Source organism: Wyeomyia smithii, chromosome 3 (genome assembly GCF_029784165.1).
Source record: "Wyeomyia smithii strain HCP4-BCI-WySm-NY-G18 chromosome 3, ASM2978416v1, whole genome shotgun sequence".
Lineage (NCBI taxonomy): Eukaryota > Metazoa > Arthropoda > Insecta > Diptera > Culicidae > Wyeomyia > Wyeomyia smithii.
In genome coordinates this window covers 23803111-23818039 of record NC_073696.1, presented here as the reverse complement: position 1 = coordinate 23818039, position 14929 = coordinate 23803111, and the positions used below count along the sequence as shown (strand labels likewise).

Sequence of the window (14929 nt, the reverse complement as noted above, 5' to 3'; positions counted from 1 at the left end):
AAATCACTATGAAGCTTTTCGAACATTTTTTAAGTTCTTATTGAAGCTTTTTAGAGGTTCAACCGAACAAATACGTTCGGTGGCGATGGTGTTACGCCACCAATTGACCGTCTCGACTACCCAAGGGCCGTAGATATAGCAAGTCGCTCTACTAAGCGTGTGAAGCGACACACTCTCTCAGTTACAAACATAACTCCCACATGGCTAGGAACGGAACACAATAGTGTTTGCCAACACGAGATATGGATCTTAAAATGGTCAAAAGCGATCCTTTAAAGGTGCTTCTGGAACCTAGAAGCTGCAAATCTACAACAGACGTCATTTTGAAATCCAAGAAAATGAATTCCGGTTCCTGTAAGACAGTCTTGAATGGCCAAATTCTATCCAATAGCGATACCTACTTTCAGAATGGTGAGGCTGAAAGTCGAGCGCAGCGCAGTTCCAATGTTTGCCAACACGAGGGAAGATTCATGTTTCGTACATCCGTATTCCGTACGGAATAAAATCTCTGCATCTTGCGATACTGAACAAAGGACATAACTTTAAAACAGGATGGAGCAACTGACAGGGTGTTCGAAAAATTCGAATACACTTTAAAATGTGTTAAAAAATGAAAGTACAAGCTATTCTGTTCTGAAATAGTTTTATTGAAGCAGTGATTATTGAGAACCTTCACGCAAGGTTAACTGAGAACACACCCCATTTGTAAAGTATGACGCCCGGGTCTCGCATGGTCCTTGCACAGTCCGTACAAATTAAATGTTGGTGATCTTTAGGAGGAGATTTATGTTCGTATGAAGAATATGTTCTGTAAATGGTCAGGAACGCTGAAAAAGCGTCGAAAAGGGGCTAAGAGCCTTATACGAACTTTTGGTAACTGTCACAAAGTGGTTTGTTAGAAATATTCTACATTTACCTATTTTCAATTTGGTGATTTTATAGGAGAAACCAGTAATGTTTCTAATTTTTCTAAATTATCACCACGAGCCGTATTTTCATCAATACATTCGTGAACATTTGTCGTGACAAATTTCTAAACTAAAATATTTTATCCTTGACCAACTCTCGAACATTGCTATTTTAGATTTTTTTTCTTCCATTTTCAATTTAGAAATGATTGGATGGGTACGTATAAAGTACAACATGTTGGAATTGCGATAAATGCCAAGAGATATTTTCAAATGCAATCCCATTTTCATGGGGAAAGTATATCGCCTGCGCGATAAAGTTTTAATGCGGCTTCAGAAAAATTAGGTTTTAAATAGTATTTGTTTAAACCTTCATTATTTCAAAAGAACGAGAAATTAAATTTATTCCTATTTTAGAGTAAATATCTGTTTTTCTATAACGCTTATTATAACATTGTTACAAAATATATTAAAATGTGCGAAGAGAACGTGCGAAACGTGTTGTTATGGTATTTTTTTATAATATATACTTTTACCGCTTTAGCAATCATCGCTTCAATAGTTGGTAACTTCCGTTAAAAAGATAATTTTCTCGATAACGATTATAGATCATTTCTTGATATTCTTTCAAACAGAACATTTGACATATATTTTCTTACGAAAACCATACTTACTCACAGTGGAAACTATTCCTATGAAATTTCACCATGAATTTATCAGGAACATTTAAACGCACCTCTTAACAAATTGGTGATTATTCTATGACAAAATGTCAGTTGTACTTGTTGAAATAAAAACTTTTGTTTCCAAAGTAAAATAAATTGGTTTGTTACTCTTCATCGAAAAAATAAATAAATTATAAAGGTAATTGCCACAGAGTCAAAAAAAAAACGAAATATTTGTTTTTTTTAATCATAGTTTCAGTGTCTTTTGTGAGATAATTCGCACATATTTTTTCAATAAAAAGTAATAGTTGCTCGAATACAAAAACTGTTTCCATATTATTTTTGAAACATTCAGCTCCCTAGTACCGATGGATGATGATATAGATGAATTTTCGCTTCACCCCGTGGAATTTTAACCGCCGAAATACGTTGCCGGTATATTCACATCTCACAAACATCTCTACTACGACGTCGCGGCACTCCTTAGTGCGCTAAACAAACAAAAATCGACAGCGACGGGTAGCCTTTATATGCAATTTTTACAAGCTTTTCTAAAATGAGTCGTGTTTCAAAAAATTAAACCAATATCGCAAAATGGCATCTTTTGCCCATAGAAATGTCTAAGCAATGTTTCAGGCAAATCAAAAATGACTATTAAAAAAAGTATTAAAACAGGGACATTTTTTGTGGAACTGCATAGTACGCATTACTATTATAATTACTTTACGAAAATGATTGAAACGTTTGTTCCTTCCACCATCTTCATTGCTAGATATACAATTCAAAAAGACATTTTTTTGTCAATAAAACGATTTGTATAGAAGCTCACTTTGTTGTGAGTTCCACAAATTTATGTGTTTAGACGATAGCCTTCCAAATGCGACAGTTTTGCAGTTGATTAAAAAAAATCTAATTCTTAGAGGTAAACTTTAATATCTTTAAAACTAGACTAGAGTCTTCAACAAAATTTTTGTAGCAACATTATCTTCAACTTTGCTGAAGACACCGTCTCTCAAAAGCTTAAAACTAAAAATTTAGATATTACAGTGACACTAGGTCGGAGTTCCGAACTGACATGCGTTTTCATTCTTTGAGTCTGTTTATATACTGAATATCTTCTGAAGATAGTATGTCAATAAAACCGTCATTTTGAGAGTGAAAAAAATAAGTTCACGATTTTGAGCTCTCATACCACTGTGCTGTCATCAAAATCTGCAATAGATACGCAATAGTTTGATGTTCGCCAAAACTCAGTAATACTATGCATAAATACCGATATAAACACAACTAATCTGATTTCAAGCAAAAGTTCATCGTGATCTACTGAAAATGCTGGATTTGTTTAAGAAAATGTACCTCATTCAAAATAATGGACCGTCTTAGGAAAGATAGTTAATTCGACTTCACAGCAGCATTTCGGACTCCATTCCAATGTCTACCACCAGTCAACATCAGCACGAACAGAATTTTGTTAAACCCTTAGCCGCACAACTGCAATATGCAACACACAACAGCGTAACAAATTATTATTGCGTGGCTGAGAGTACGACACTTCTTTTAACATACTTTCATTCGACACGAGTTTGTCTTCCCTCTAAGCTGCAAAACGATAGAGCGTTGTTTTTGTTCCGTTCCGGAATTGAGAAGAAACTCAGAGACCGGAAATCGACCCCAGATGCCATTTTTGAGTCTAGAATAGCTACTTTTGGTTCCTATGAATCAGACTAAATGCCTGAAGCCAATACCATTTTGAAATTCAATTTATCAGCCTAAAAAAAAATTAAAATCACTAACATTTCAATACCATTCCAGACCCTAAGCTTCAGGGCAGCCTCAAATTGGTACAAAAAACCGACCCCAAAAAAAAATCTCGAGTTTGGGTTTTCACAGTTTCGGGTTCGGGTTTCACAAAAATAAAATTTTCGGGTTCGGGTTTGCTCGAAAACAAAAGTGACGGGTTCGGGTCTGGTTCGGGTTTCAACCGAAAAAAAGAAATTCGGGTACGGGTTTGAAAAAAGCCAAACCCGACCATCTCTAGCAGGGACCCTTTCGTCCTTTTCTAAGAGGGCAACTGGATTGGCTCGAACACCTTGGCTCGGTTTCGCCTCATGAAGCCGCGACGTGATTGGCCTGGACTAGCCCACTTGGATAGCAGCAATCAGAAACTCAAAGAATAAGCCTTAAAAAAGGCATTCTCAAAAACTCTACAAATCAATTAACTCAGAAGAGTGCAGACGGGGGACAGGATGTTATGGACTACATTATAGCAGGCCGACTGGTGGTCACTTTAAGTGTAGCCATCGTCTATCCTCCAGTTCACGATTAGTTCTTGGCTGGAGAACGTCAAGTCGATGATCTACTCCGCCCCATTTCTGCTGAATGTGCACTTGGTCTCAACGTTGAGCAGATCTAGGTTAAGCTTTGCCAGGGCTTCCAACAAGATCTGACCCCTCCGGTTCGTGTAGCGGCTTCCCCACGCAACAGCGTAAGCGTTGAAATCGCCAGCCACTACCAACGGCGTTATTCTCGTCAGCTCCATAGATAACGGGTCGACCATCTAGGTGAACCTTTCGATAGACCAACGGAGTGGAGCATACCAACTGCAGTAGAACACTCCATCCACCTTCGCAACCGCGTATCCTTCGTTTGAGGTTGACACAACCTCCTAAACCGGAAACTTATCGGATTTATATTATATATAACGCTTGTTAAGCACAGTATCAACAAATCGTAATAAACATCACACCGCTGTGCACCTCAGTTGCAGTTTATTGATAACCATTCATTATGCTCTTCCAAATACATTTGGTAGCCTTAAAAAAAGCCAATTGCTGCAATTGCAATTTTCATTCAATAATTTCATAAATGCTTCATGGTCAGATAGCGTGCGATATCCGCTCTGACATAATAAATTTTTCGAACGTTGTGGAATAATATAACTGGAAAAATAGATGTGGCTAAATTATTTCCAGTTATACCATTCTACAACGTTCGAAAAATTTTATTTCGTATGTCGTAAAACTCATGTACGAAAAATACATCCCATTCATTCTGGATCCGCCTTTATTTTCAGTTCCTACAGATTATCTCAGTTTCGTAACACGGATGTACAAAAACGTTTTCTTGTGGACATTCTGTCGAGACGGAACGATAGAGCTCTCATAAAGGCAACAAAATAATATGTATTGTGTCGTGTTGTGCGGCTTGGAAGAAAAAAATGTTCCCGTCCCCGTGTCGCATGGAAGCAGATTGTTGTGTGTTTGATATTGCCGATGGTAGACATGAGTATGAAGGTCGAAATTCCGCTGGGATGTCTAACCATAACCGTCTTCTTCAAGGCGTTACATCCTTGTTAATGAAGTGTAGTGAATTTTCTAAAACAGACTCAGCATCGTGAACAGAACGTGCCGAACTTATCTGTTTGAAATCGGATTTGTTTCTTATATACCGCTTGTTATGCACAGTATCAAACAATCGTAATAAACATCACACTGCTATGCATTTGCAGCAGCATTAAGCCTCAGTTGCAGTTTATTAATAATCATTCATTATGCTCTTCCAAAAACATTTAGTAGCCTTGAAAAAGGCCGATTGCTGCAATGGCAATTTTCATTCAATTATTGGATAAATGTTTCATGGTCAGATATACCCGCTGCAACTGCTACGCTGTTGGTAGCCATGCCACAGTTGTGGCAACTATACGCTGCCATTGGTATCCGCTGTCCCTGCATCAGCTGGCCAAGCTGCTATCGATGATAAGATCCGCTGCAACTAGTACGCTATCCATTGCTACCCCACAGCTGTGGCCGCTATCCGCTATCGCTGGTAGCCCACCAGTGGCTAAATTGAAGTTTCTAAAGCTAGTTTGGCAACTCCCACCATAACGCGGCAACCGCACCGGGCGTTGCTATGTTGGTTTGGGAAATAGCAATCCCCACCTCGGGTAATAGCGAGTTATTAAATTTGGCAACGCGATAGCAACGAGCCGAATCGTTGCTATTTGATGAAATGTCAAACTGTTGTTTTTTTGTGCTCGATAGTGAATGTTCGTAATAATATTACGAAGATGATGAGTGTTTTGAATGCGGACTCAATTGGTCGGCCTCGGAAGACGAAGTGTTTTGCCTCGCTTGTACGACGCAAGTGTCGGCGTGAACCACTACTCAATTTTATTTCCGACTAGCTGACCCGGCAAACTTCGTCCCGCCTATTTTAGTGTTTGATTTAATAATTTGAAACATATCAAATTTATTGATTCCTTGCGATTGGATTATATCGTTTAAAAATAATTGGTTTCATCGGAATGGCAACATCCTCAACTTTTGGTTTTTGTACATGACCTCTATTCCGAATTTATATTGGGTGCATTTCAGTTATTTTCGTTGTTTTCCAGAAACTGAAAGTGATCATCTTCTGATTCTAAATGGTGTCCAGGGTCAATGCTTGGCTTCTTTACACAATTTCGATTACGGACTTATCCATATGTAGTAGTATTCGGTTATTTGCGGATGTTTTCCAGAAGTTGTCATTTCAATTCAAACTGTTGTCTAAGGTCAACTCATAGCTCCTTGCATCATTCTGGATCCGGTGATCCGGAACCGTAAGTCGCCATCTTGATTTTAAAAATGGTATTTGGAGACAATTTCTGGCCCCTGAGCGTCATTCTGGTTTGAGAAACACCCATATTGGGTGTTATTTGGTCATTTTCGGCTGTTTTCCAGAAACCGGATATCACCATCTTCGAATTCAAAAGGGTGTCTGTGGTCGATTCTAGCTCCTGTGTATCATTCTGGTACGGAAGATACTCATTTTGTATGGAAATTGGCCATATTTGGTTGTTTTTTAGAAACCGGAAGTTGCCATCTTACAATTCATAATGGTGTCTGAGGTCAATTTTCAGCTTAATTCTCGTTCCAGAGATACTCATATTGGGTGGTATTTGGTCACTTTGAGCTGTTTTCCGGACACCGGAAGTCGCCATCTTACAATTCAAAATGTTGTATAAGGTCGATTTGTGGCTTCAGTGCATCATAACAATCCCGGAAATACCCATATTGGGTGGTATATGGTCATTTGCCGCTGATTTTCAGAAACCGGAAGTCGCCATCTTGGATTTCACATTGGCATTAGGAGACAATTTTCGGCCTCTTAGCATCAATCTGGTTGAAGAAACACTCATATTGGGTGTTATTTGGTCATTTTCGGCTGTTTTCCAGACACCGGAAGTCGCCATCTTACAATTCAAATTAATGTTTGAGGTCGATTTGTAGCTTCAGCGCATCATAACAATTCCGGAAATACCCATGTTTGGTGGTATAAGGTCATTTGCCGCTATTTTTCAGAAACGGGAAGTCGCCATCTTGGATTTCGAAATGGTATTTGGAGACATGCCAGAAGAAGGAAGGGTGTCGAAACATTATGGACATGTTTGTTACACCTAAAAACATTCACCTGCTAAATTTGGTTATATTTGCTTGATTGGTTCTCGAGCTGTGCGTAATTTGAGTTTTATTTGTATGGGACCCCTCCCTTATAGAAGAGAGAGGGGTGTCAAACCATTATATTTGTTACCCCTAAAAACAATCACCTGCCAAATTTGGTTCCATTTAGTTGGTTAGTTCTCGAGATAAGCAAAAATTTGTGTTTCATTTGTTATGAACTCCTCCCTCACAGAAGAGGGAGGGGAGTCGAACCACTATGGACATACTTGTTACCTCTAAAAACATTCACATACCAAATTTGGTTGTATTTGGTTGATTGGTTCTCGAGATGTGCAGAAATTTGTGTTTCATTTGTATGGGACACCTCCCTTCCAGAAGAGGGAAGGGTGTCGAACCAACATGGACATATTTGTTACTCCTAAAAACATCCACTTGCCAAATTTGGTTCCATTTGGTTGATTAGATTTCGAGATGTGCAGAAATTTGTGTTTCATTTGTATGAGACCCCTCCCTTCCAGAAGAGGGAAGGGTGTCGAACTAACATGGACATATTTTTTACTCCTAAAAACATCCACTTGCCAAATTTGGTTCCATTTGGTTGATTAGTTTTCGAGATGTGCAGAAGTTTGTGTTTCATTTGTATGGGACCCCTCCCTTCCAGAAGAGGGAAGGGTGTCGAATCAACATCGACATATTTTTTATTCCTAAAAACATCCACATGCCAAATTTGGTTCCATTTGCTTGGCTAGTTTTTGAGATGTGCAGAAATTTGTGTTTCATTTATATGGGACCCCTCCCTTGCAGAAGGGGGAGGGGTCTCGAACTATCTTAGTCACCTTTTCCGGCCTCTAAAACCCCTATATACAAAATTTCACGCCGATCCGTTCGGTAGTTTCCAAGCCTATATGAATCAGACAGACAGACAGATAGACAGACAGACAAAAAAGACAGAGCTGCATTTTTATATGTTTAGATTGAGCTGAAATTTTGCACAGGGTGTTTTTTTCGGGCAGGTAAACATTTTGTATAGGTTTTTTATTGAGATGACCATTTTGGTTGGCATTTTGGTCTGCAACCTAAACGATGCGGAAAGCTCAAATCCTCACAAGATTGGCCAATATTATTCAATAAACCTGGTAGGTTTAAGCAAATCTGCTCGGGAGTATTACCAACTATTTTCCCGTTTCGTTCGGTCGTTGTATAAAAAACCATTTTTCTCCTTTACCGCTGTTTCAATCTTCAAAAACAACCTAAGATGCGTTCGAAAGCGGCGTTGGAAATGGTCATCGGTATAGACCGTTGTTAAAACGCTGGATGGCACCTTCCTCCGTATGGCGTTTTTTTTTGGGTATTTACAAGGCTGAAAGTCGCCCCGAATCTTTCCAAAAACCATTTTCTTAATCGCGTATAAGGAAATTTGTTTTGCGAAATCACTTTCTTCATCACTAGAATCAATCAAATAATCGAAAACAATTTACGCGTTCTATATTTAAGTTCTTTTTGGCGGCAAATTTTCAAATAATAATAGCAAACTGTGGGAACCGAGACAGCATGAAATACAGAATAAACTAATGACAGTTCGCCAGCTTTCAGTAGAATAGTCATTTAAGCCAACGTTGCGGGACGTGCCCAGTTTTACGGAATAAATTTAAATAAACATATAAAGATGAAAAAAATTATGTACGCACAAGTAAAAAAATCTGCAAAAGAATTATGTTATCGATAACTTGGGAGAACGGAAAAAAAGTTAAAACAAAATTATGTGAAATGGATTAGTAGATTAATTAAGTTAGAATTTTTTTTTCTGTTTCCAATTGTGTTTTCATGTTGTATGAGATGAATATATGGGCTGAGATGAATAATAGAACAGTTTCCCTATAATGGACAACAATCAAAGCAAGAGACCGAGGAGCAAAGACCGTGTCGCTGAGATCGTGATTGAAGCATCTGTCAATGTAGCAGTGATTTCTCTGCTCGAGAGAATATTCTGAATCCTGCTCATTGTAGTGTTATTAGAGCTTCTCTTCAGGACAGCTGTATTGATCGAAGCATAGAATGTATTGTCGAAAGCGCCTTCAACATCAAGAAATGCGTCAAGCGCCGTCTCTCGATACTTCAGCGACTTTTCAAGAACAGCCACTATGCTATAAAGAGTAGTTTTCGTCGATTTACCAGGTTGGTAAGCGTGTTGATCTTCGTGTAGTGGTGCGTTCTTGGAACTCCCTGTGGATATAGCAATCTATAATTTTCTACATTAATTTCAGGAGTGTAGAAGAGAGGTTTAGGTAGTCTTTCGTCTTTTCTCTTGAATTTCCGCCAGCTATTTGGGGTCACGGTGAAGCTTGCACAAAAACATATATGAGTTTAATCTTATTAGATTTTTGAAAAAAAAAAAGTGTAGAATGTCATGGTCCTGGTCCCCGAGACTTCATAGGATCCAAATGCCCAATTGATTAAAGCTTCCGTGTATTACCTGCGAGCGACCGAAATTGATTCGTCGGGTGCTACACACCGTTGCCACGAGCTCTGCTGCTCCAATTTCAATTGTTCGCTAGGAATCTATAATGACTCTCTAGGCCGTAACCCCAGATAAGACTACCGTCCTCTTTTTTAACTGTCTTTGGTTTGGTCTGTAAACATCGCTTTGTGGAGTCGCGTTGCTTCGGGCATCGTTTGAGTATCCTCGCAGAGCTTGATCCTGCAAATTCTTTTTAATCTTGCGTGGCTCAGCGTTGTTGATGTTTGTGGAACCATATAACAATTAGAAATTTTGATCGCAACTGAAACTGAAAGTCTAGCACGAAATTATTCAAAATCTCGCACAGCCTTAGCCCAGGCTCCAAACAGGAGCCGCTAGGTGAGTCAACTTTGCAATCATAATCCATTTTCTTGCATGTGTACCTACACCGCCATCAGCCCCGTGCGATCAGTCCCAGTAGGGGGGGTGGGGGGGGGGGTGAAAGGTGATACGTACAGCATGTGTTATTCAGTCAGCCAGTCAACCGTCCAACCCACCAGTCAGAGCACAGTACTGCACAGTCAGTCACTCACTCACTCACTCACTCAGTCAGGCAGTCAGTCAGTTAGAGTCAGGCCGATTCACACTTCGCGGTTGCTAGAATGGAAAATTAATTTAGCACTGACACTCGCTCTTCCTTCCGGCTGTACTGTGCTGACACTACGAACAGCGCGAACGTAGATCATGGGAAAAAATAGGCCGCAGAAGGCATGAGCCTTCTGACCTTAGTTAGAGCTGTAATTTGATTTTTTAATGAGATTTTCTGAAATTTGGTTCTAAATCAGACGAACGCGCAGAGCACTATGAAAAATTTGATCGCACGTTTGTTTACTGCTGAAAAAATTCCTCTCCCTATACAAACGTTCGTGATAGTAATGCCAAAGCAAGTTGATTGAAAAATGTGAAATTTGAGATTTTTGAAACCCACTCGAGCGCGACCGGCAAAATCATAACCTATCGACGTTGTTAGTAAGAGCCAAAGAGAAAAAACACATCCCAAGACAAAATCAAATCTGGTAGCTACAAGGGTCGGGAATAAAGTAAAAAAAAAACTCATCTCCACTTTTATTGTACAACACCGAGTGGAAAACTTTCCCATCGGGCTTTAAGCAAAGAGATGGCTGTAGAATTTTAAGCAGCGATATGCCGCTGGGCGGATCGTCACCGTTGTACCAACCAGTTTTGAGCTTTGACTCAGTCTAGGGAGGAGGTAAAGTTGTTTTTCTTCTTTTTCACTTTATCCAACGCTGCTCGCGAGGTGATTTCCGCTGGCCACTGCATAGCAGACACACTGTAGCAGCACACGGGAATAACGAAAGAAGGATGCGTCAAACACGCGTGACTCTCCCCACAGAAGCTGAACGATGATGGGGGAAAAAGCTGCTGAGTAGTTTCTTACCTTTACTTTTTTGCAAGTGCACCCCTACTCCTTTTTTAAACATAAGAAGCACCGCAGCAGCGCTGATTTCGTGTTTCATTAATGAGGCATAAGTTCACGTTTCAGGGCAATTGAAAAGTTTTTGACTTCAACGCAGCATGGCTGCGCATAGATTTGTTTGAGATTGTTTTCTTCTTCTATCGATCTTTTACATGGGTGAAACCGTAGTTTTTATTATAATTGAACTTTAATTTCAACCTAGATTTTTACCTGAATTTGAATTTAAATTTTGACTGGTGTTTGAATTTCTAAATTTTCCTCAATCGAATCAACTCCGAGATAGAGCTAAATCATTTGTTCCGGATTCTAAATAAAGCAAGCTTTATGTATGATTTCTTTCATAACTCACTAACTCACTAACTTTCATGAAGACCTATAAGGTCAGATGGAAATAGAATAATAAATAAATAATATCTAAAAAAAGTCAAAATAAAGTAGGAGGTTGTATCCAACACACGACCGTATAAATGACGTACAACTACGTACACTATTAATAAATGCATTGAGTGTTTCATTACACTGGTTTTATCAAAGTTTCATAGCGCTTTTTTGGCTGTATTGAGCGCTATAAAACTTTGATAAAACCAATATTTTTACTTGGGTAATGAGTTATAATGTCTACTAATGAAGGGTTGTGAATTTCGTAAACCGGATTCAGCAGTTAGCAGAACGTGCCGAGTTAAAAACCATACACAGCACGCACACAAATCATACCATATCATAGACACACACACATCATACCATATTATACAGATACATACACATCATACCATATCATACAGACACACACACACACATCATACCATATCATACACACATCACACCATATCATACACACACAGCAAGCAAGCGACCAATCAGAGGACGTTACTTCTATTTCAACAAGGCTTGACAATTTTCAATATTGCAATAGTTCGTAGATTCAAACAACATTTTTATGCATTTGGGCAGATGCGTGTATAATTTTCCAATCGATTGCTGCAAGAATGAAGAAAATCGGTTGAAAACCAACCGACCTATAAGCATTTGAAAAGGGACAAATTTCGTCCCAGTTTTTCAGTTTGCATCCCTGTGTGGGATGCTAAAATAAAACGTAGTTCTACGTCAAAAGTCAAAATGTATTGTTCAGAATCAGCGAAACCAGTCATACAAACTCAGAACGAAAACGTCTACACTCTAACCGCTTGTTTAAGTGGTTCAGCTTTGATTTCCTGTTGTGGACCGCAACATTTGGCAACCACAAATGCCGGAGTTGGCGTTTTGTACTTATGAAACAAAGTCACAATCACCGGCAAAGTGGAATAACCTCTTATCTTATAGACTACACATACCTACAAGCGCCAACGCGTTTCAAGCACTATTTTCACGTACTGTCACTGTCAGTCAGCTGTACTGTGAGCAAGCATATGTAGATGACTTACTCAGTAGGCCGAACTTCGCCTGTAGGAAGACAGTTCAAACTTGCTGTGTCATCTTTTTCACGCGTAAACAAATTTTTTTTTCTGTGTTATAGCAGTTCTAGCAAAATGAGTTTGTGAGAAGGGTGTTAAAACTATATAAAAAATCATACACAATTTGGGATTCTTCGATTCTACGCGAATTTGTACTTCATCGCTAAAGGTCGGTTCTTATCTCACTCGTGTTCGCCGATGATTGCTCCGACAATGATTCGGCAAATCGGAGCTTCAACGCAGTCATTCACAGGTTGCTCGAACGAGATTGGAGATAAATAAATAGACTCGATTGTGAACGCTAGCGTTGTATTACAGTTCGGTTCCCGAAACTCACCAGACTTGTAGCAATGCAGCAGCAGCAAAACGATAAAGTAGTGTCTAGCGCCAGTGGTGGCCCAATTGAACCCCGGAACGCGAAAGTTATCGAGACCGCTTTGCAAAGATTGAACCTTCGAGTGTTGGAGAATGCGGACAGTGGCGTGGCACAACCTCAAACAGCGCAATCGGGGAGACGAGTTTACGTTGCACGGCATGCAGAGCGAGTTGATTTCACCTTCGGATCGTGGGTTCCATACAGTTTTAACGATGCCGGAGAATATGTGAGAAAAGACTTGAACATGCCAAAATCACTGCCACCAAGGTATCGTGTTATCAATTAGATTATAGATTATTTTTTCCTCTCAAACTCAAGTGTTCTTTGATAATAGGAGTCCCAACATATGGCAGCAAGATACACCGCTGACAAACTTGGGATGTTATCAGGCTCGCCTAACGGGTGAAGCCATGAAAGAGGCTGGTGTTCGGATCGATCATGTGTTTTGTTCGCCAGCATTCCGCTGTGTGCAGACCGCTGCATCCATCATTGAGGGTCTTGGATTGCGCGAGAGCCTTCCGATCCGGATAGAGCCAGGTCTGCTCGAATGGCTTACCTGGTATCCAGCGGGAATTCCAACTTACCTGTCGAATGATGAACTAACCAGTGCGGGAATTAATGCAGCCAAAAATTATACGCCACTTACCAGTGTGGAAGATTTGAAACAATCCATGAAGGAGAGCTTCGAGGCCTTTTGCAGTAGAAATGCTGAGCTCTCGAAGCAACTGATTAAAGCCACAGGTTAGTGAACTTATCCGATAAATTATATTAAGTTAATCACGTGCTTACTTAAATGCAGAAGGAAACATTCTGATCGTCGGGCATGCTGCCACACTAGAAACCTGCACTAGTGCATTCGTCCACCCAGACATCCCTCTAACGAGGGATCTGCTGAAAAGAATTTTGAAATTTTCCTACTGCAGCATAGTCATGATGGAATCGGTCGACGGCAGTTGGAAAATGACAAGGCCACCATGCGCGCCCTTCACAAATTCCAAAAACGATCGCTTCGATTGGAAGGACTTGTCTTAAATTCCACTTATTTTACGTAAAAATTCTAAACAAATGTTACAAACTAGTCGATTTTTGTTTCTAATAAAAGCAACATCAAATCATGCAAAACATTTTCTATTATCCGGATAGCACCGGCAGCCGTCAGATAGCTGACGCTGTCAGTTCCCAGTGCGGCAGCAAACGGAATTCACGTAAAAGCAATTTACATACCAGGTCTCGTTTCGTATCCGGAAAATATGAGTCATGCACTTGACGTTTCCGGAAAATGATAAGAAGCACCTCCGCATAGTTTGCCGCCACCTGTTTCCCAGCTCCAGTTAAGGTAGTACAGAAAGGGGAAAAAATGCTCCAACTATGTTCATGATTTATAGTTTCGGGGGTGCAGTCTTATCTGGGGCGGTAATAATTCATAAAGTTTTGTGAATTATTCTATAATACTGGAAACGATAAAGCTACCATTGCCTGGAATATCAACTAGCTCGGTTAGAGTATGGTTCTAGAAGAGCTTGTATCGATCGAGAAATGAGTTTTACACAAAAAATTTGTTTAATTACCATAACTCATAAGTCTGACTTCAATCGCCCGGAATGTGTGTACTCAAACAAACACCAATTACTGCTGCACACATTACGTTAATGTTAATCCGTCCATATCCTTGAGGCAGTGCTGGGCATAACCATAAATGCAAATGCTCACAGGACTGTTTACTTAACTAATGGTGTAAAATAATAGCCTTCCTGCTTGTTGTTTGTCGGTAGAAACCGTCGGAGTATCTGCGCGCCCTTTCCCGACAGTATGATTAAACACATATTTTAATTACAATGTCGGTTTGCCAACTCGGGGAATCCTTTTGAAGAAACAAATCTCCGTACGATGTGAGGGGACAAGGGGGCTGAAATAATTATCCCTACGCACCAGCAATTAGTCCACACGCTGTGATAATCATTTTACACGTAGAAAATAAAAGTAAATGCGCACGAAAGTAACATCGACATTAAGCTTTATACTGTCAAAACGTCACATTACTTTGTGCAAATATGTTCATCATCGTTATCGTCATTATCAGTGTCGCTCGTTAAGGTTTTAACCAACGCAACGGTAGAACTATTAGTTAAGTT

The 14929-nt window shown here is 39.7% G+C and overlaps 1 protein-coding gene across 1 annotated transcript; it reads left to right on the top strand.

Moving 5' to 3' along the window:
• Positions 1–12359: 12359 nt before the first annotated feature.
• Positions 12360–13909, top strand: LOC129731258 (ecdysteroid-phosphate phosphatase-like). Its single transcript, XM_055691113.1, has 4 exons — positions 12360–12674; positions 12740–13064; positions 13132–13538; positions 13597–13909. The coding sequence occupies exons 1-4, from the start codon at positions 12620–12622 to the stop codon at positions 13827–13829; spliced, it is 1020 nt and encodes a 339-aa protein (XP_055547088.1). The 5' UTR covers positions 12360–12619; the 3' UTR covers positions 13830–13909.
• The last annotated feature ends 1020 nt before the right edge of the window (positions 13910–14929 follow it).

Coding starts and splice junctions, on each gene's coding strand:
- LOC129731258 (XM_055691113.1), top strand. CDS start 12,620: ATGATTGCTCCGACAATGATTCGGCAAATCGGAGCTTCAACGCAGTCA. Junction 12,675..12,739: donor TTCAACGCAGTCATTCACAG/GTTGCTCGAACG, acceptor GTTGTATTACAG/TTCGGTTCCCGAAACTCACC. Junction 13,539..13,596: donor GCAACTGATTAAAGCCACAG/GTTAGTGAACTT, acceptor ACTTAAATGCAG/AAGGAAACATTCTGATCGTC.